Genomic DNA, 22,080 nt, shown 5'->3' on the forward strand with positions numbered 1-22,080 from the left:
GATTAGCATCTTAGGTAGCTCTGGCTAGCCGTTGGTTGGATTTTTTATGATGATGTGATAATTTGGCTAACTTTTAACATGCCGCGTTTTATTTTTAGTATAAGGTTAAGGGTGAGTGGATACGCGTATATTATAGCAAACTGATCTCGCTTCAAGCGAAAATCCGTTTCAATCACTGGAGTGTTTTAACGTAAACTGCGTTCAATCATGCATGTATGTGTAGCAGAGAAGTTGTTAAATCTTCAATATTTATATAGCTCATAAATCATTTCACCAATAACGGGATAACTATAAGGAAGAGATTATTTAACAATCTTGTTTTGTTGAAGATCCTATTCAATGTACGTAGGTTGTGCTTTTTTTGTTCGCATTATTGGAAACTCTTGTGAATTTTGTTTTTTGTCGCCATGCTTACTTAAAACGGCAAGTTTTACCCTCTGAGGAGAGGTAGGTGGCTTGTTCTATGTTCCTGAAATATTTATTAGTTATATATACTGAAACGAGTTTAATCATATGTGATTCAAGCGGTTGTGGGTTAACATGTAATCTCCTTCCTCTATAGTGCCTTCTTGAAGATTTCATTCAGCACAAAGTACGGTAGCCTGAAAAGAGAAGACCGTCTACAAAGGCAAGGGCAATGTTGAGTATTGTTTCTGGACAGCTTGCTGGAATGTAAATATTACTGTCACTTATATTTAAGTAAATAGTGAAAGGCCAGTGTACTGTCACAAGTTTTTAAAATGTCCCTTCTTATTGTAGATCGTCAAAGAATTCACCAGGCTGATGTCTATGGACCTCACTTTGTTCTATGAGCGTTTGGACAGTCACCTGCTCAGACTTCTTCAGTTGTTGAGGTCAAAGCGCTTTGAGGGGAGTAAAGAAATGACATCCTTACTGGAGAGCCTTGACAAGGATGTGAGTATATTTCTGCTGGGTCTTTGTGGTCATACTGGTGCTTCTTGGATACCTCGGGTATGCTGTGCTTGTTCCATGTTGTGAAAAGCTCTCTGCATGAGTGGAATATAGTCTCAGTCAAACATTTCAAATCTTATCAACCAAAGGTGCTGTACACTGTGTCACTTTCATCACATATACATGCACAATTTTTTTACTACTCAGAGCTCAAACTTCAGGGGTTTGAACAAAACTAAAATGCTTTTATTTGACATGGTAGTCTGTAGCATAATGGTTAGGGAACTGGCCGCGTGATCAGAAGGTCGCAGGTTTGAGTCTCAGACTGTTAAAGGTACCACTGGTGAGCAAGGTACCATTCCCAAGCCCTGGACCCTGGCTACTACCTATGTTAGCCGCCCGCTGCTCCTTCAGATGTGTCAAATGCGGAGGTCACATTTTGTTGTGGTGCTGTGCTGTGCTATGTTCACAATGACAATCACTCAGTTTTTCACTTTTCTTTCATTATGTGTGTAAGGTGAACACCCTGCAACTGGCAGGTCTTCATCACTCATTGTTAGCAGTAGTTTACACACCTATATTATGTAACAAGTTGGGTGGGAGAATGGATCTTTTATGACTAGGGAGAAGGAGTGGGGATGGAAAGAAGTGAAGGAGAGAGAAAATGAGGGGTAAACTCTTACTTCACCCTACTGTTGATTTATCACTTTCTTTTTACTTTTAGGTAGGGATGCACGATATTTATCGGACAGATAATTTATCGGCCGATATTTTTATTGCCCCGAAAAAATACATTAAATCTGATAAAGTTGGCTAATAGAATTGGTGAAACTGCTTGCTGGCAGATAGCGCCTTTTAAAAGGGGGCATTTCACTCATGATGTCTGACTGGAAACAAGCGCCAGCACACCACCAACACACCTTCATCGGTCTACAAAAACAAGCACCTGCATAAAACCGTATCAGTGACATCTTTCACCATGTAAATGCTCACTCCCACATGGAACTCCAGCACGTGCTACAGTTCAGTCAAATCCTCCCTTTTACAACTCATATTTTAGCTAATTGATAGCAGCATCCAGCATTCTGCTTGCAACACTGCCACTTGCTTGATATGTTCAGTGTTAATTACGGACATGTGTTCATCACCTTATTGTGATGCAGCTGAGTGTCGTGCGCAAAATTTTTCTTATTGTGTATCCCCAGTTTTAGATTTCAAACTAAAATAAATATTACTCGTGTGTTTTGGCAGGTATCAAACCAAAAGAAGAGGGCAACAGCTTTGCATGGTCTACCGTGGTACATGAAGGAAAATCCATCTGCATTCATGAAGATGTGTGAGGTAAGAAGTGTCATGTCATCCAAAAAGCTAATTCACATGGAGCAGGGATACACTTGTGCATTATTTGGCAAAACTTTCCTAAAGAACAAACCCTTGTATTTTTTCCTAAAGCCCACGGATCCTGAGGAGGATGTCATCAGGGGAATGCTCACTGGAATACTCTTAGTTGCTGAGGATGCGAAGGAGCCCCTTCCAGCTTCCTACAATGATATTGCCATTGTGGTTGAAGAAATTATTGTCATTCGCCACTTGCGAGATGTACCCAGTGCTTTTGTCAATCTGATGGGACTGCTGTACATTCTGAACATTGACTATCCAAAAGACTTGAAGTACACTTTTGAAGTAATTCAACGACTATTCATGGGAATAGGGCTGGACGCATGCACTGCCAGAGTCCACTCTCTGAAGAATAAATTGTTCATTTAATTAGATAATGCAAGCATCTTCATTGGTTATGTTTTGATTTTCTGTGTCTTGATGTTCTTGCTGATCTTTGAAGCAAATGTGTCTATATACTTACTTATATTTACTTATACACTTTATGTATTTCAGCCCTATTCCCGTGAACAGAGGCATTTTTGTAATATTTAAAGTATCTCTTTAATGTATCAGCAAGACACTATATTATTTTTTGGCAGCTGTACAATTGACATTTAATATTTTTTGTTGTGGCTGCTCTGTTCAGAGGAAATGTGTCTCTGAGACACTATTTTATTTGGTTTTAAAGGAGCCTTGAACGGAGTTTACATTTGAGCAGTACCTGTACTTTTGATGTTAAGATAGTTGACCATGTGTCTTAGTTGACATTTGTCTGCAGTTGAGAATAAATATTCCAGATTGAAATATGTCTTGGGTTATTTTCTATGCTAATATTTGTTGGACTACTTCTTTTGTAGATTAGTAGTAGCTTTGTAGGTATTATTTGCATATCCTGGTAGGTTTTGTAATGCTCTATCAACCTCTGTAAACTTAACCAAAATAAATTTGAGGACTAAGTTGAAAAAAATAAGTATTTTATGTTGAACAAGCATGATTCACATTTGTAAAAACAACTTAATGAATTAAGTTCACCCAGCATTGGTTTGTTATTTTAGCTAATCTTTTTTAATCCAAATTATTTGACACAAAATGTTCAGTCAACATGCTTCATGTTGTATCAACAAATTATTTTAATTGTAGTTAATTTATCACTTTACATAGATATGACTTAACTCTGTCAAAGCAACAAGATGACTTGACTAAGTCAAGTTGAGTCAATGAATAATTTTTTACAGTGTAGAAAGTATGATTTTGCGTCCGTTTCTTTTTTATCTATAATTTATAAGTTAAATCAATAAATATGCAAATGTAACCTTCACTAGAAAAATTATGCCCAGACCTAATTTAACTGAAATAAGCAAGTTGAAATCACTACTTGGGACATGTTAATAAGTTATTAATAATTCGGTCTTGTATTGCTAAGTTGAAACAACAAGTACTAATCAATCAAACCAACTTACAATTTAAAGCTAAACTCCACTTACAATAATGAGTAGAAATAATTAGTATATTCAATTTGATTTTACTTGTAATTTTAAGGCAGCAATTGAATATAAGTGTTTAAGTTGAAGCAGACAGAATTTTTTTACAGTGTGAAAAGCTTCCCCCTGTCACTCACTGTTTGTGCATCGTAGTCCTGGGGAAACGTTATTTTATGTCACTGTGTACCTGTATATGGAAGCTATGACAACTACATCCACTTGACTCGACTTTCTGTTTTTTACGAAACAGTGATTGTAAGAAGTTAGTCTGTCGTCCTTTTTTACAAAATGTCTTCAAATGCATGCACTATTTACCCCTCAGCCCAGAGACTCATAATAGAATATTAGCTGTTATATACTTTATCAGGTACCTGATAAACCTTAGTATGAGTTTCATATGTACATGATACCACCTGATTTAAGCTACGCAGCTGAAAAGGTTAGAAACGCCCACTGGACAGTGGATGTGCTCTGACGGATCCTCTTTATTTGCAGTATTTTGAGCCTTGAGATCCCACCCCCAAAAAAATGTTTGCGTGCCAGAATCATTCACAGCAAATGCTCCTAACACCCACGGCTACGTAATACCCAAGTGCACCAAAGACTAATCTGTTTTAAATAAGCTGGGCGGCGCGCCTGGACATTTCGAAGGGCTCGTTTCAGGATTAAACCAGGCCAAAATGATACATGAACCCCACAGTCACTGAGCCCCAGCACTAGTACACGTCTCTTTCTTCCTATCTTTTGATTTACGATAAGAAGACAAAAACATCATACAATAGTGTACATCTAGAAAAGGAGACCGAACAAAAGAAATCAGGTAAAAACCAGAGTCAATTGTCACGAAAAAGGGGTCCTAGATGGAAAAGCATTTTTTAACAAAGAGTCACAAGCATACAGAAATAGAAGAGCTATTTCTTTCCTCTTGGGGTCGTCTTTTGTTCGTGTCACATCCTGGTGCTTTGGTTGACAACCAGTCACAATCTGGGCAGGGTTTTCAAAGACGGGGGCTGGAGTAGCTCTGTCTCTGATAGGATACACAGAGGTCTTAACAGCCCCTGCCCCAATGAGAAGCCTGGGCTTCTTTCCCAGCAGCAATGCATCCTCTGCATTGCATTCTCCACTCCTCTCTTGCACACTATAACTAGGCTGAAGCTTTGAACAATTAATAACCAGCTCATTAAGCACCGATTAGAGTCCTACAGAAAAGCAGCTGTAGTCTCTGTGATCAATCATCAGCAGAGAGCAAAAACCAAAACTTCGAGATGTAATGCATGCAGAGACAGGCTAACCCTACCCCTAACCCTTCAGTTGCCTTAATTAATGACCCATTGGCCCCCACAGGCCAAACAATGACCAATTAAATTAGTGTTCCATGACAAAATTCACATTTTGCAAGAATTTTGATATGCAATTTATTTTTCTAAGTAAAATGCATCATAGTTTGACATGGTCAAGACAACCGAAGACTACCCTCCTTCTGGTATTTACTGTTTTTTCCAATTATCCATTGTGCATCAGCCAGTGATGTCTCCTGTTCCGCAGCCTTTCCTGAATCCAGCCAGTATGTCCGGCGTTTCTTTTATCTTCATTGTAAGATCTTTAGCATCGTTGGCACGTAATATAAGGGAAATTGAACAATAGTTTGCGCACATTATCAAGGCCCCTTTTTTTGGTATTAGAAACTCAATTCTTGAAAAGTTAAAATCACAAAAATCACAAAATCACAGCTACATGTCGATGTGCAATTTACATGCCGTATGTCCCACATCGGAAGATATTAATCTTGAATTAGGCATCAAAGCTGCGTTTTATGGGTCTAATTCGTTTTTTTTCCTATTGTCACTAGTACAATCTCAAAAAGAAATAAAAATTATCGTCTCACTGTCTGTAAGGGTTTGCTTACCTTTTATGGCGTTTTGGGTTGCATTCATCCTTCAGAGCATAATGCAAACCACACAGTGACTGGATGAGACACCAGCATGGCATGTAGCTTGTTTGTTGTAGATGTGACTATACAGACTCTCCTCAATCTCACCACGCCATTTGAAGTAGAATTTGAAAACCTCCGATGAAGTTTAAATATATGAAGATGTAAAGCCATAAACACCATAGGTGTGTTCTTCGCGATCTATGACCATAACGTGTTCTTCTCAAGGCAAACATGCAGTGTTCTAAGGCTTAGCATGTTCCCTTGATTGATTTCTCTGTGCCTGCATTTGTTTTTGTCCAGTAGGTCCTTTTGTTCAAAGCAACACACAAGTGAGGCAGTAAATACATCACAAGCATGCAACTGTCAAGGACCCAACTTAGGTACAAGTGCTGCCTGTGGCTCTCGGTCCTGCTCCTGGAGGCCCCCCCTGGAGGACCCCCTGGAAAACCCCCTCTGGAGGACCCCTGCCAGAATGCTTTCATTCCAACCCTACCTTAGTCAGGTTCAGATGGTCCTTAATAGGCTAATATTGAATGTGGCAGGTTGAAAGCAGTGTGGGTTGGAAGAAAACATTCTGGCGAGGGTGGGGTGGGGGGGGGGGCTAAGAACAGGATTGAGAATTACTGTGCTAGGCTGCGTTTCCAGTGAGTAACAAATGCAAGATAACTATAGGAATAAGAGGTATACAAAACACCTAACATCAGAAAAATAAATGTAAGCACAAAATACAACAGAACATCCACTAGCGCCAAGTGAGACCATTTCATTGGAGCAGTCAGCTGCAGAACTGCTGAGAAGTTTCTGGACAATACATTCAGCTGTGTATCCTACAGCTGTTTTACAGAGTTAATCTGCAAGATTAGAACATGAATGCAACAAGGTCACCAAAGAATAACTTGGCCGTTTCTCATCGGTGGTAGGGAAGGCAAGAAGCTTGGTCTTCGAAAGGTTTGACCTGAGAGAGATCCCTCATCATTGAGAAAAGCAGAAATTTGAGAATGTGATTTCTGTTGAAGGAGAAGTCAAGAAAAGTTGGAATCCACTTGTGCAGTGCATGGGCCTACAGAGCAGGGGGATAGAGAAAAGGGAGGCAGGCAAAAAACTGAGCACTGAGGCACATCAGTTGATGCCTGGTGGAATATATGAATTTCACATTCTGAATATTTATGTAAAGAACAATAAAACCTTCTAAATGCTACATGCATTACGGTAATAAGCAAGCTGAGATTTTTGTCGTGATCGGTAAATGGCTGCCACCTGCTGGTCGAACTCATCATGGTTAATATTTATTATTTCGTAAGAGCAGGATCTGTCAAAATGTCAAAGGATGAAATGCAAAAAAAAACAATACAATTGTGAAATGACAACGTAATAGACAAGTATGTATTAATAATAATTGCTTCCCGTGTGGAAATTCTCTTTACGCCTCCCCTAACTTGCTCTTTGTAGGCAAGAGTAAGCCGGCCCGAGAAGGGCAGCCACCTGTTGCGGCGCCCAGGGAGCTGGGGGTTAAGGGTCCCGAAGACGTCCTGAGGCTGGGCTACAGGCACACAGGCTTAGCCCACTGAGCCACATGGTACCCCCAAAAGTTTGTCAGAAGTGGGATTAAGCGTCTCCTACAATTTTGGGTACTCCTATATAACAGATACTTCATCTAGAATTATGCTTCGATATCATCCAACCATCCATTTTCCAAACCGCTTATCCTACTGGGTCGCAGGGGGTCCGGAGCCTATCCCGGAAGCAATGGGCACGAGGCAGGGAACAACCCATGATGGGGGGCCAGCCCATCGCAGGGCACACTCACACACCATTCACACACACATGCACTCCTATGGGCAATTTAGCAAGTCAAATTAGCCTCAGCATGTCTTTGGACTGAGGAGGGAAACCGGAGTACCCGGAGGAAACCCCACGACGACATGGGGAGAACATGCAAACTCCACACACATGTAACCCGGCACCACCATGCCGCCCCGCTTCGATATCAATTCATTAAATAATAGACATTTAATAGTGCCTGAATATCGTGTGCACTTTTAGTTTTAGGTATACGGTAATTCATAGAACAATTGCGCTTGCGCGACTAAGCAAGATGTCAGCGCCTCTGCGTGCCATAACGGTGTAGTTTACGTGCATGTAGTTTCATGTAGTGGCAGAATAAGACACTGAATCATTCGGTTATCACTCGAAAACATTTTTCCTGTATGTCTAATTTTGTGTGATATCTACCGCTGCAGTTTTTAGGTTAGAATGTGTTTTGTTACAAAGGGTATCCTAATTCCGTGATTGTCTAAAACGCTGTAGCCAAACATGTCCTTATGCTTAAGGAGTTTCTAGGGCAAGGCAAAAATGCGATCTTTCAGTACACAGATCTTGCGAGGTCTTTCAGCCATACGTACCTTTACTGTTTTTGGCGAAACACGAAATACCCGCATTTACTATGGGGGTTTAAAATGTAGCCGATTTATGCATACCACAAAAGTAAATCCCGCAGTAAGTGTGCTATCTGCCAACGAAATTTTTAAAAGGAGGTCGTTACAGGACTACTTAAGAAAACTGGAGAGTGAATATGTGGACTGTTTGCGAAGTGTCGAACTGAATAGTGAAGATCTGAAATGGAAGAGAAACAGAGTAACGCATCTAACACCTTTGATCGACTGTGTGAAGAAACTGGCACAGAAACAGAAAGAGTTTGAAGAAATCCAAGCCTTACTGAAAGGTTGTCTGCTAAAAGTTTTTTTTTATATATATATTAATTATATATATTCATCGGAAGATTGATTTCTCAATAGCATTTGCAGTTCAATTGGATTGGAGATTATGGGATTTAGAACAGTTTATGCTAATTGCTGTTATGTTTCTCCAAAGGGAAAGATAGTCTAGTTAACTGCTCTTGGTCAATTGCAGAGATTCAACTGATAATTTGTCACAGTTCAACCTTTCTACTATATATATATATATTTAAACATTCAATCTCTTCGTGTTACGTAAATATATTATTCTATATATTACTGTATAGAATAATATTTTATTCTAGCACAAAAGCTGTTATTTCTTTTTTATTTTTCAGATGATGATCCAGACATAAGAAAACTAGCAGAAAACGAGAAGACGGCATGCCAAGAGTCTGTGCAAGATCTGAGAAAAACGGTGATCAAGTAGATTATTTTAAGCATCTTCCATTTCTTCGTCTATCTTCCAGTGTCATGTATGTAGAACATTGTTTGGTTTGCTTCAGTGACACAGCAGATCATTCGCTTAATTGGATTTCAAAGTAAGAAACTAGAGGCTAGGGAAAAAACCAACAGAGAATGAGTGTTAACCTTGTGGAATTGCAGATCCTGTCCCTCTTAATCCCTGCTGAGAAGGCTGATGACAGTGATCTAGTGCTGGAAGTCACAGCTGGGGTAGGCGGGCAGGAGGCGATGCTTTTCACCGCCGAGGTGTTCGACATGTACCGGAGATTCGCCACCTACCAGGGCTGGGACTTTGAAACGCTGGAGTACAACCCGAGTGACACCGGTCAGTACTGGGACATCAGCTTCAGGAATGGATTTGTGGTCCAGTCAGCAACGTGGGTGTCTGTGTTACTGGAGATTAAAATGTGTGTCTTTCAGGTGGGCTTCGCTACGGCTGTGCAGCTGTCAGCGGCCCACAGAGTTATGAGACGATGAAGTTCGAGGCTGGGGTGCATCGAGTACAGAGGGTCCCCAAAACTGAGAAGCAGGGGCGCATCCACACCAGCACCATGACTGTGGCCGCGCTGCCGCAGCCCACAGAGGTATCGCCATGGTTACACGGTAACGGCACAGCAGACTGGCCAGCGTCAATCAACATCAAGCCCTACAATCTAGTTCTACACTGTGCCCCTGCACCAATTAAGTGGCGATACAAGATGAATAGGCTATTGTTTTGCTTAGATAGTGTTTTTCTCAGAGCAGTGTGATTTCATATCTGCTTGTCTTCAGGTTATTTGTGCTCACTTAAGGGTGCGACAGAACTTGCCATGACAGCTGCATTTATATGGAAGATGTACTTCAGATAAGAGCAGAAATGTGCTTTTGTATTATGTTTGCTGTATTACTTGCCCTTCCCAAGGATGGTGGGTATGTTTGAGCGTGGGCTTCAGGTATACACCTTGTGATAAACTCTCCCCTCCCCCCCGCCCCAAGATCACGCTGACTATTAATGCAAAGGATTTGAAAATTGAAACCAAGCGTGCAAGCGGAGCAGGTGGGCAGCACGTCAATACCACTGACAGTGCCGTGCGAATCGTCCATGTTCCCACAGGTAAATTTATATAATTAATGTTGCTTGGTGTGAAATTAGGATTACATTGTAATGATTTAGATGCTAAAATTGACATCCCTGTAAACAATACAGTTGACTGTATGTTTTACGTTACATTACACTTTGTCTATTAAGCACTATATATGTATGCATCACATTTCACCCTTGGATCAATAAAGTCCATCGTAATGGTAAATGTCTCTAAAAGGGACTGCAGATATAAAGTCAGTTGATGGGCGTTAACGATCATGCATCATTAGATGACACTGGATCAATGTAACAACCACATCAGCTGATCAGATGACTTGAGACTTTTTGCTAGGTGTTGTAGCTGAGTGTCAGCAAGAGAGATCACAGCTGAAAAACAAAGAAAAGGCCATGAAAATGCTACGTGCTAAACTCTATGGCCTGCGCCTGGAAGAGGAGTCCAGCAAACGACACCAAGCACGTAAAATTCAGGTGCAACACTTCTTGCATTTAAATTTTTTTATTATTTTTCTGAGAACATTAAAGTATGATGATCTGACGGTAATAAGAAAAGATTGTTTCACAAAGTCTAGCATGCTGTTCTGTAATTTTACTAATTTTATTTGCCTTAGATTGGTACTAAAGGTAGATCAGAGAAGATCAGGACCTACAACTTTGTTCAGGATCGCATTACTGACCATCGGATTGGGAAAACCCAGCATGACGTGAGAGGGTTCATGCTAGGAGAAGATCTCTTGGAGGACATGAGCAAATCATTGAAGCAGTTTTCTGACCAGGAGATTCTCATGGACATTTTGGGTGAAGATGGAGCAGATGAATAATGTTTGGCTGTGTATTAAAAACAAATGAAAATGTTTGCCTCAGTAGCGTTACTTGGAAAACTTTTTAATTTAAGGCTGGGGGTTTGCGTGCTTGCTTGGATTCCTTATGCTGCATAGGAAATGCCGTTGCGCCATCAGGCATTTAACACTTCCCTCCCACCCCTAGAGGTAAACTCCAGCCACATGCAAACGCGTTTTCCCAGGATTCCTTATGTTCTGGCGCAACATTCCACGTAAGACATTTAAACATAACACGTGTATTATTTTACATACATTTTGCACGATCATATACTAGCTTCGTCCAGATTTTTATTGAAATAATGTACTTGTTCTGAATGTGCACGATTTGCAAACTAAAACCTACATAGAGGAGCTAAAGTTTTAATTGAAGGCGATTGGCTCACGCTGACGTCAAGATGTACTTTGATTGGTTACGTTCTTTTTTCACTTTTGTTTTAGCCTGATTGGCTGGCGCGTTTTGTACGCGAAATTCAAAGCGTTTGTGTCTGTGAAGCGAAGTGGCGGTTTTTTCAGGCTAGTCTTTTAAATGGTCGCTTACGGCGTAAATACTAGTTAATTACCACAGATGAAAAACGGTTTTCTGAAATCAAAACCGAGCAAGGTAAGCGTCACTTTCCTGTATGATTTTTATGTTTACTCGTAATTTAAATGCATGGAGGCTATAGTCGGAAAACAGTGCCTTAGTAGTTTGAAATGTATGTCTAGTTTGATTTGGTCATCACGTTAGCAGGTGAACTCTTTAAAATAATTAGCGGCTATGGGGTAGTGTTGCATGTAGGGAGTTTGGGGTTTTAGTGAAGCAAAGGGTGACTTTCGGCTTGCAGAAGTAGCGCCATCCTGGGTGTGGTGTGGTGAGGGGGGTATGGAGCCGCTAGTTAGCAGGCCAGCTAAATACGCGCGCGAGGTCTGACAACCCGTCAGTATCATTGCCAAAACCAGGCAAATTTAACTTTCCCACAAGCTTGAAATGACTTTCGTAGCTGGCAGGGTCTGCTTAGCCAGCATGCTGGAGGATTTGATTTTATTTGCATCTATGAAAACTGCCGGTCCGGGGGAAATGTCTGACTTAATCGAGGTCCGGTGAACATTTTTCTGGAGGGGGGTCGAAATGAAATTAAATCTATTTTCGTCGTCTGTAAATGTGAGTTTGTTATTGTTAATGAAGATTGTTAACGATTAATAAATTAAGTTTTTGGTATTTTTTTTTTGTCTTCGACGTAAAGTGGCATAATTCACCACCAGTCTGTCCGCCTTCTATACTTAATACAAGTATTTAATAGGCATTAACTATTTTAATAAGAATTTATATTTTCTTAAATTGGTTAGTTTATGTATATTGAGCCACGGAGGATTTGTCGTGGCGCAGGAGCCGAAAATCCAGTCATTCTTGTAAGACATGTGGAGGCCCATGCGCCTCTACCCTTCCACCGGGCTAACTTTCTGTCTCTCCCCCCCCCCTCTCTCTCTGAAGTATACAGACTAAGGAGGTGGTTTCTGTACCAGCAACATGAAATGTGACACAGAAAACGGAGGTCTGTCAAAGGAGAAGACCTCTCCTTGGAAAAATGTGGAGAGTGTTTCACTAAAGCCCCAGTGTTCACCATGTGCCAAGGCTATCGATTTCAACCTCGATGATGTCAAACCCTCCAGTAACAAAGAAAACCAGGATTGTTTCTCCTCTGGACTTCACGATGGTGGACTCTTTGACAACGAGTCTATCAATGTCCAAGAGGACAGTGGTTATTTGTCTCTTCACAACAGTCACATAGAACATGAGGAACAAGACTCGGTAGCTGCAGATCCTTGTGGACAGTTGCAGGATGGAGAAGAGAGCGTTTCAGTCCAGGCTGCGGCGTATCCCTGTGAGACCAGGCAGTCTCATCCAAATCTCCCACAGCTCCAGTTCCAGCATGCGGTCTGCAAACATTTGGCTGAGAGTTACAAGAAGACAAAGAGGTATGACCTGATAGCCGTCAGATCTCTGGTCAAGGGCTCTGGCCTTCAGAACGTCATTGGTCGGAAAATGGGCCTGGACCATGTGGACATTCTCCAGATGCTTTGGGAGAAGGATATGAAACACATCCTGACAAAGATTCTTCGTTTGCTGGGAGACGCTGATTTGATATAGTACGTTTTTATTCTTTTATTATTGCCAGTCGTTAAATTCATACTTTTCTGTTCTGACATGTTGCGCTGCTTCATTTTTAATATTATGCTTCTTCCTCCTTCACAGCTGTAAACGAGTAAGCAGAAGTTGGCAGAAGATAGTTTTGCAGGATATCAGAGCTCGCAAAAGGTGCCAGGCAGCTGAACGGCCATTTTGGGTAAGCTACTGAACGTGGCTCCTCCTCTTAGAGCACAGAGTGTGGCTGCATTCCAACATTGTGGTGGTGTTTTCAGGAGTCCAGAAAGCCCTCACCCTTCTCCACCCGGGACCTTGCGGCCTCTAGGGTGGTGCTGTCTTGCATTCAAGACTTGGCGTCCACACCCAAGCCGAACAAGAACTGCTCCAGACAGACGCGTTCCATAGAGTATCAAGAGGTAAGTAACGGTCTTATCCCCAGTACTGCTGTGTAATCATCGCCGCTGGAGGTTTGTTGTGATTTAAAGCTACTTTTTTCTTTGTTGTTGATGGCTGGTTTTGTCTCGCGTCACAGGTGGCCAGTACCCTAAAGCAGCACGAGTGTCTCAAGGCGTGCAAGCGGTGTGGCTCTCCAGCCAAGTGCAACCTCGCTGCCTTAAGGGCCACGTGTACTAGAGCCAGCTGTGGCTTTGACTTCTGCACCCTGTGCCTGTGTGACTACCATGGCTCCTCCCCGTGCCCACTCAGGACGCCAGGCTCGGTCGGACACTCTCGGTCCTCTCCTGTCATCGGAGGCTCCCGCAGCAAGCGGAACGTCAGGCGTCTTTGAGCGGCCGAGGAGTGGGGGTTTTAAAAGAGCACCTTTTTGTAGTTGATATTTTTAAAATATTTATTGGTACGTAATGTCCTTTACCTGCAAACAAAATGTGAGACAATATGTTTTATAAATTTTAATGTCTTTTGACTTCACAGTTCTCTCTAGATGCAAAAAAGAAATGGATGACAGTATTTTTGCAAAACCAATTTTATGTTTCCTAATGGAAACAAATGTGATGCATATTGCTTGTTTTGTCTTTTTCAGTGTTAATGTAAATATTTAACTGTCTTCTAAAATAAACCTTATATTTTAAGGATTTTTGGTGCCCCGGTGTATGATTTTGGTTTTGTCGGTTCGATGTGTAGCTGTGCAGTGGTCTTTGTACTGATGGCAAATGGTGTCCTTGGATCCTATTTAAAATGCTTCACTTTGTGGGCTAATGTAGATTGAGAGCTTTTTCCTAAGAGGCAAAATGCATGAAATGGTCTACACCCTTCTGACTACTGAACTTGCAAAGGGCCCGGGTAAGGGGATACACAAATTGCCGGGAAAGTCAGGAAATGGGCAACAGCTGAATGAGGATGTGGCTAGATTAACAGGGCAGTCTTTCTGCTGGGGTAAGTATTTCAGAATACGTACACGTAGTATTACACATCCAGTCCACTAAGTGGCGCTGTAACACTGCGCTCGCAATCTCACGGAAAGATTTCAGCTTCATGGACATTGAGAATTATTACGACGTCTTTGTCGCTAGCTATGTGCTTATGAGACGGCTTTTGCTGATTTCCCCCTGGCGAGCTTAACACTTGGCAGCGCTAAGTAAAAGAGCCAGCGCTACATAATGGACCATTCCGCTTTCATCATGTAAGGTGCGCATTGGAAACGTTGCCTGAGAAATGGATGTCCGCTTGCTTTCGGATTTAAAAGTTTTTGTGAGGAACTATTAATTGAGATACTGAAAATGAAGTCGCACTATCATTTTCCCGAATAATTAAGTTTGTTAGTGGGCTTTGGGATGCGTGTGATGCTATGAGTTGGTCAATAGTAATGGCAGCAGCATCGAAAGGCTTAATTAGTTTAAAAATAAAGTTTCGATTAGATGTATTTTATGTGTATATGATGTTGAAAACTACGGAATTGTGCACTTATAAATTTTGACAAGTATTTCGCAATCTTAACGATGCTAGAAGTGTAAGCAAATCTGCAAACAATTCATGCCAAACACGACAAACAAATCCTTACACAGGTGCTATTGTAAAAAAAAAAACACAATTGGACATTCTTGTATTCGGAAGCAAATTTCACCTTCGTAAATGACAAACCAGTCTCCGAAACTGAAACCACTGAACAAACGACATTAAAAATATAGTAAAAAGCGAGACAAATTGTTCTTTTTCCCCCACATTTGTTTGCATGCCTAAGGAGTCTTTTCCTCTGACAGATCCTGAGTGATTATCATTGCCTGGCTCCTAATCCCTACCTCCCATTCCATTTTTAAAGAAAGGATAGGCCTGGAAATCAGGCCTACATACCTCCCAAAATACAGGCCCTCATCCTTGTTGTGGGAGGTGGAAACAGATGTGATCTGACCAATGTGATCTGACCTCTCCAGCCACACCAGAGGAGACTGCCAGTGCCAACCAAGGCTTCCACACCATTGCCAGCCCTCCCTGGCTCACTGGCATGGTCACAGGCACCCTGATACTGATTGCAAGGCCATTCAAGTCGAGTCGGCGTACTACTCCCGCAAAGTCACCAGGAAGTAAAGCTTCTGAACACATCTCAAAAGCTATAGTTCAAACTACGCTATTTAATGACAGTGTTTGCGAAGATTCGGTCATACTATGGTTTTGAGAATCACTTGCATCGCATCTGCAAGGTTCCAGCCAACTAACATAGTTTGCAAGCTATGCTTTTGGGAAATGTACTCTAGATTGATTCTTTGCAGCCAGGGGTAACAGAAATGCAAGAAGTACTGAGAAAGAAAATGATGCTGCAGAACCCAAGGTAATTTAGGGGGTTATAAAGGATCTCCATTCTAAAACTGACAAATCAGAACTAACTCTGAAGGACATACATTAAGAAAATCTCCCACTGAAAAACCCTGAACACCAAAGATTCTGGAACTAAAGCAGAAAGGAGGAAGTTCAAATTACAGGAGAACTGGAAACCTCCAGGTATTCTCACGAAAGTCTAAAGCGCAAGTGTTCTGAGAGTGAATCGTATAACCTAAATGGATGCCTTCAAGTAACTTGGATATGAGGTGAAAGAAGTATATGACAACATATATTCTATGAAAACATGTCAAGTGTTGACTGATTTCACAGGTCTAGAGCCATTAACACCTCACCACGTGCTCACAATGAAATAGTCTGTCATTCTGCCACCTCCAGGTAAATATGTTATGGTGGATTTGTTTGCCAAAAATAGGTGGAGACGAGTGCAGCACCTGTCTCAACAATTCTGGAATAGATGGAGGAGAGACTTTATAGCTAAAGTTACCCTCAGAGAACGAGGGTGTCGTCAGAGACGAGTCATTCAAGTCAGTCACATTGTGAGCGTCAAAGAGGTAGTGGCTCCTTGCAGTGAATGGAGGCTTTATGAAGGTTCTTTTCATGTGTAAAGATGATAATGGTTTGTGAGAAAGACTACAATAGACATACAAAAAGGAGAACGGACGTTAGGGAAAAGACAGAGTCCTTGGAAAGCCATCCATTGCTGAATGTCCCATTCAGAAGTTGGGTGCCTTCGTAGAGCATAACTAAAAGGCTGGGGCCAATCTATAGGATTGTTATTACGGTGAAGTTGCTATTCAGCTCTTAAGTCATAACAGGATTTTCAGTGTATTGTAAAATTCAATTGTGACTTATTCTTATACTTCTAGTTTTAATTGTCATTTGAGTGTTTATGAGTAGTTTACTGGTAATATTGTTATACCAGATGTTCCAGTGTACTTAGAATACTGGGAAATCACCCTTGATTATTGGCAAATTATGAATATGTCACGCTGATTGTGTGCTAGTATATTCAAATTGTTTTGGAGACGAACTTGGCCATAAAATGTATATTTAATGTGTATATTTTGTTTTATTTCAGAGATAAAAAAAACATGGAGGCATGTTATTTTAAGATTTGTATATTGTGCATTCTTTTATTACGATTTTAGGCTACTTTCGTCTTGGTTTCACGGTGTGGACTCGTTCTGCTGTAGTAACAACGAGCAATATTAATAAGCATTAAATGAATATTAACATTTATTTTGAACACATTCAAAGTTCAAATGTTTCGTTGCCTATTGGTGCATCGTATGAATATTCTTTTAAAAGTTTAGCAGAATAATTCGGAGAATAAAATGTGCCTCAGACATAATAGACCAATTTTCCTGTTTGCAGATGTACTTTATCACAGCTGTGCTGTAATAAACCTCAGACACGCAGATAAGGTCCATCACTCACCCGAGCGACGTACCTGCTACAGCCTTAAATGACTTCCACGCACCTGGAAAGGACATTAGCAGCACATTAACATAACAAACGAATTTCGATCCATGTCGTTCGCAGTTGCAGTCATTTCACACTATTCATTTAAGTGTTTCGTTCCAGTTAAATTAGTGGAGGTAACCAAAGCCATGTACAAAGACAGTCGCGTAAATGGACCACTTTTTTTACCGTAATGGCGGATGGGGGAGACAGAAGAGCATCAAATACTAGCGACGGAGTAGAGTTGCGGAAGAATAGACATTTATGATGCAACTTTAAAGGCTAAAATGAGATTGCATATTATCAGCACTTCAGTATCAAATGAACATGTGCATTAAAGCATGTTAGTGGATTATCCTCCACTAAATAAATACATTAAGGGAACGTTGACGGATAGCAGATTAGGCTAGAATACTGAAAGTCAGGGACACGTCACAGGAACCACGAACAGCATATTAACTGTAAATTCCGCTCTCTTAATACGATTTTATCCAAGGTTCACTCTCATCCTGCAACTCAGCTCTCTGGGTTTTGAAAGTTTTTCCTTATTTGTTAATAAACCAAACATTAAGCTTCCCGGTAGTGTGGTCTTCGTGGGAGAAGTGTAAATGCAGTGTTTTAATATGATTAGCTCACGTTTTTTGTTGCTATAATCTTTAGTTATAATGAGATTTTTCCTGCTGACCCCAGCCAACCATTTTTTTATCCTCTCGGTGTCACTGGGGAAGCCATAGATCTGTACAGCTTTCTGAGCGATTGGAGCATCCCCACGTGGCACAGCAATCCGTGGTGGAGACGATAGGCAAGGTCAGCGTGGAGCAAAGGGCAGAGACAAACTGCTTGATATGCTATTCGTGTTTCACAGTCTATTGGTTTATGGGTGATTAAATCATTAAGATTATTTGCAAGTTTCAGAACATGTATTTAAAAAAAATAAAATAATAAAGCAATAAATAGCAGCCAACATGTTCACATATTTCAGGCTTTACTCTAGTTAAAGAGCAAGGTCTTATTGGTTAATATTTCCGAATTTTATTTTTTAATAAACATTGATGAGACTACACACACATGTTGGAGTATATATATATATATATATATAGTAAATCAATGTATTTATTGTCTATTTATTACTATTAATCGCTGTTCTGTCTCTGTATTTAATTGACTCAAATTGCCCGCCAAGCACTTGCTGTTTGTATCTGAAGTTGGCATGAACAACATGACTATGAAGCGTTTTGGACTTCTGTTGAAGCGACTCTGCCTCTCTGCATGGCTCTGGAAGCAGATCTGGACATATGCCAGGTTCATGCGAGAACTGTATGCCTCTCTCATTCTGAATTTAGCCAGTTTGTTGTCCTGTTTTTTTGCCACTGATATTTTGATGGACACGGTAGGAATAATGACAGCGAAATCCCATATAAACGTAATCTCAGTGAGTGCCCCCACACGGCAGCACCTGAGAATGTGACGTAAGTCAGAGCATTAACGGCTTGCAGGGTATTTGTATTCACAGATGGATGTGCAGATTGTTAGCTGGGCTCAAACGCATTAGTGTCGTTTCTTTTTGCCTGTCAGTTTTCAAAACTAGATCACCGTGATATTGTTACTTACCATTCTGTTTGTAAGGCAGGACCGAGCTAACTGTTTTTAACCAGACTACGACTAGATGCTTATTTGACAGTGATACGACACTATTATCATTGACTGTGTTTATCCATGAATTCAACAAGACCACTGTAATGTCAGGTATAGATAGCTTCAATCCAACTTTTTCATTTCGCTGCAAATAGCAGGTATCCGTTGATCTTAAGCATCACTTGGGCATTACTTTTTAGTTTTTAGACTAAGAATTCTCAACCATACAACAGCTCAGCACTTCCATGAACATCAATGCTAGGCCAAAGTTGCTCAGTGTTTGCTATGCTGCCACCTTCTGGACGGAGGCACCAAACACCTGCTTGTGCTGTACTGGCGGAGCGCATTTCTCACCCCACGTTTACATAAAAGCACAGTTCCCATCGTTTTCCCATGTCTCATGATGTCTTTAGCGTGACACATCTCACAGAACAAATGAGGCTGCATATAAGAGTATGGAATGCTGTAACTAAATGTCAGTAAAATACATCGCCACACAATTGACAGAACGTTCTGAAATTATGCAATTACAATAATAATAATGCGTGTTAACACCTGTGACCAGTATAGTCACTTAAAACAGCCATTTCCTTAACGCGGATCTTCTTTACTAGGCACGCGCATGACTCCATATCAGTCAAAAAATTGTCTAAGTGGCAGAAAATGTTAAGTGCTTATACTGCTTGCCGAATAATTAATCTTAGTATTGGCCTTTCCAAGGCAGATGAGCTCCAAAATAAAATTATATGCTCCTGCGAAACACGGGGTTATTGCGTTTTACGTGATTTATTAGATTACATCATCAATGGGACACGAGTCCAAATTAAGCCTCATAATGGAAAAAGTCATTAAGAATTGTTGTCAAACATGCAGGTGTTAGACTCATCTTCTGGAATAAACCAGCGGGATCTGAAGGACCAAATACAAAAAAAGTCCTGTGCTACTGTGAGTCATGCTGTTTTGACAAAGGGAAATTAATTTCTCTGTTACAGGCAATTTTCTCTAATTAACCTTTAGTGGAAAACCGATGAGCTCCATGCAGTTTGCGCATAACACTGTTTAGCTGCGGTCGTTTTCTGCGGCACGTAATCCGCAGCGGCTATCGATGCGTCTGACATTATTTCCCCCCTGAATTATTCCGAGAATCTGCATTTCGTCGTATGACCAAAATTCGTTTAATCAACGAATGTACAATGACTAGTCCTGCACATGCCCTACAACTTCAGGAGTAGCTTCATTTGAAAAAAATAGGATTAACTGACATATTCGAAGATTGGGTGGAATTTTTTAACACAGCGTAGTGCATTTTATATGTAATCAATTTAATCATTTTTTAATTTTGCATACGTATATCTAAGCGACTGCGCAAAATAAGAACAAAAAGTGGTCATTTAACGTGCGTCGTAATGTGCGCGTAATAAAAGTTGGACGCAGACGCACATTATCGTGAACGCGCACGCAAAGAGATCACCTGCCCGAAAATGACACAGGGCACCCCTGGAGTAAAGCTGATGACAAATGACTGGTTGCTTCTCACTCCCCCTCGCATTGCCCTTCTAGCCGTATGTCGGAAAGCCAAAGGTCGCGTCCTCAACAGGCTGTCAGCACGCAACGAACATGACAGAGCCGGCGTGCGCGTCCTCGGGGCGAAAGACTAGTTCCACCCACCCAGTCCCTGAAAAACGCTAAGCATGGTTCCTCATTTCAGGCTGGTATTATCTGTGTGCTGTTGTGGAGAGTGCCTACTAGGGATGTGCATCTCCATCACTGTGGCCGATGCGATACACATTGCTAACAATCCGATACATAAAAGGTAATGTAAAGCAACTGTTAATGCGATACGATATTATTCACCCCTTATACCACACAGTGCGATTCGATGCGATGGCATGCAAAAGAATATGGTGCTGTGCATTTCAGTATGGTACAGGTAGTTTAATTTTATTTCTCTGGTTCTTCTCAACACTCGGACTCTGCAAACGAGGAGCACCCCTGCCCGCCCCCTGTAGCGCCGTTAACACCTTTTGTTTTCAATTAGGTCCCCACAATGCAATATAGCCTAGGTCTGCGCGAGACCACACACGCGGCTTTATTAATTTATTTATTTTTTAAGTCGGATACTTAAACCTCACATATTGTATAACATGTTAAATACACTACAAGTTATCATCATTTAGTTCTTTTGTGACATTTGTAATGAATATATTGGGCTTATTTCACGTATAATACGACATATGTGATAGGAAGCCGATTTGAAGATGTTACTAATGCTTGGTGGATGACTTCAATTGAGTGACCGATTCATTTGCAAAACAAAAAGTATTAATTAACGGCGCTGAGACGGAGGGGCACCTTATGTGGGGAGTAAGAGGGGCTGCTCATTTGGAGAGGATGGGGAGCGTATTTTCAGCAATTCTTTTTAAGCAGACTGCAAATTATAAATGAACTAAAAAGTGCATTTTTACTTTACATATTTGTGTCTCTAGTACTGTAATCCAGTAAGCATTATATAGTAATAGATTAGATGTTATCGATGCAAAAGTGTTATAAACATGCATCGCAAGTTTAGCCTGAATTGCATGTTTTTAATCGGGGTGATTGCATCGTGAACTTTCATACTGGTGCATCGATGCGAATCTGTGAATCCTACGTCCCTCCTGCATACCAAAGGCACAGGGATAACCTTAACGACGGGTAATTAGTTGAGTGCAGAAGCTCTTAAGGGCAGGTGCTTTATGGCTATACACGAGTTTTCTGTTTGCCCGGAGTTGTGGATCTTGAGTTAATGTGCTGATTCTTCGGACTGAATGAGTATGTCCCCCACACACAGAATACTTGTAATATTCCAAAGGATGATGTTTCTGTTTCTGAGATGTGTGTACAAGGCTGCCCTTTTATCCAAAGCCGTGAGCCACACTGGGATGACTGTTTAACACCCAAACAGGAAATCCATGCTGTCAGCACGCGAGTCCTGCCCTCCCCCTTTTCGCTGTGTGCGCTTTGAGTGGTGGCACGCAATTATAACACAGAGATAGCGCAGAGGGTGTGTTGGGGTGGGGGGCACTCTAAAAAGCCACGGAGACATGGTGCCCTCGGTTTTTATATGAGGGGGAATGGCAGGCAATTAAGATAACCAATAATAGGATTTAATAAATCAGACTTTTCTGAGTAACCTCCTTTTTTTGAGGGGTGGGGGGATAGTCTGTTTCTTTAGCATATATTTATCAAGTTCATTTA

The 22,080-nt window shown here is 41.1% G+C and overlaps 2 protein-coding genes and 1 long non-coding RNA gene across 6 annotated transcripts; all 3 read left to right on the forward strand.

Moving 5' to 3' along the window:
- Positions 1-404: 404 nt before the first annotated feature.
- Positions 405-3,130, forward strand: LOC125739008 (uncharacterized). 2 transcript variants are annotated; one of them, XR_007397007.1, is made up of 5 exons: positions 405-447; positions 563-639; positions 760-915; positions 2,164-2,253; positions 2,365-3,130. It is a non-coding gene; the product is annotated as an uncharacterized LOC125739008 (long non-coding RNA). The 2 variants fall into 2 exon arrangements; XR_007397006.1 differs by lacking the exon at positions 405-447 and having other exon boundaries at positions 460-639.
- Positions 3,131-7,775: 4,645 nt separating this feature from the next.
- mtrf1l (mitochondrial translational release factor 1-like) lies at positions 7,776-10,833 on the forward strand. Its single transcript, XM_049009148.1, has 7 exons — positions 7,776-8,428; positions 8,780-8,859; positions 9,048-9,231; positions 9,327-9,490; positions 9,882-9,999; positions 10,322-10,458; positions 10,599-10,833. The coding sequence occupies exons 1-7, from the start codon at positions 8,059-8,061 to the stop codon at positions 10,806-10,808; spliced, it is 1,263 nt and encodes a 420-aa protein (XP_048865105.1). The 5' UTR covers positions 7,776-8,058; the 3' UTR covers positions 10,809-10,833.
- A 150-nt stretch (positions 10,834-10,983) lies between these two features.
- On the forward strand, positions 10,984-14,045 carry fbxo5 (F-box protein 5). 3 transcript variants are annotated; one of them, XM_049009149.1, is made up of 5 exons: positions 10,984-11,430; positions 12,301-12,956; positions 13,063-13,153; positions 13,230-13,370; positions 13,487-14,045. In XM_049009149.1, the coding sequence occupies exons 2-5, from the start codon at positions 12,337-12,339 to the stop codon at positions 13,739-13,741; spliced, it is 1,107 nt and encodes a 368-aa protein (XP_048865106.1). In that variant the 5' UTR covers positions 10,984-11,430; positions 12,301-12,336; the 3' UTR covers positions 13,742-14,045. The 3 variants fall into 3 exon arrangements, with proteins under 3 accessions (XP_048865106.1, XP_048865108.1, XP_048865107.1); XM_049009151.1 differs by having other exon boundaries at positions 12,308-12,956; XM_049009150.1 differs by lacking the exon at positions 10,984-11,430 and adding an exon at positions 11,442-11,904.
- Positions 14,046-22,080: the final 8,035 nt, after the last annotated feature.

This window comes from Brienomyrus brachyistius, chromosome 3 (assembly GCF_023856365.1).
Source record: "Brienomyrus brachyistius isolate T26 chromosome 3, BBRACH_0.4, whole genome shotgun sequence".
Classification (NCBI taxonomy): Eukaryota; Metazoa; Chordata; class Actinopteri; order Osteoglossiformes; family Mormyridae; genus Brienomyrus; species Brienomyrus brachyistius.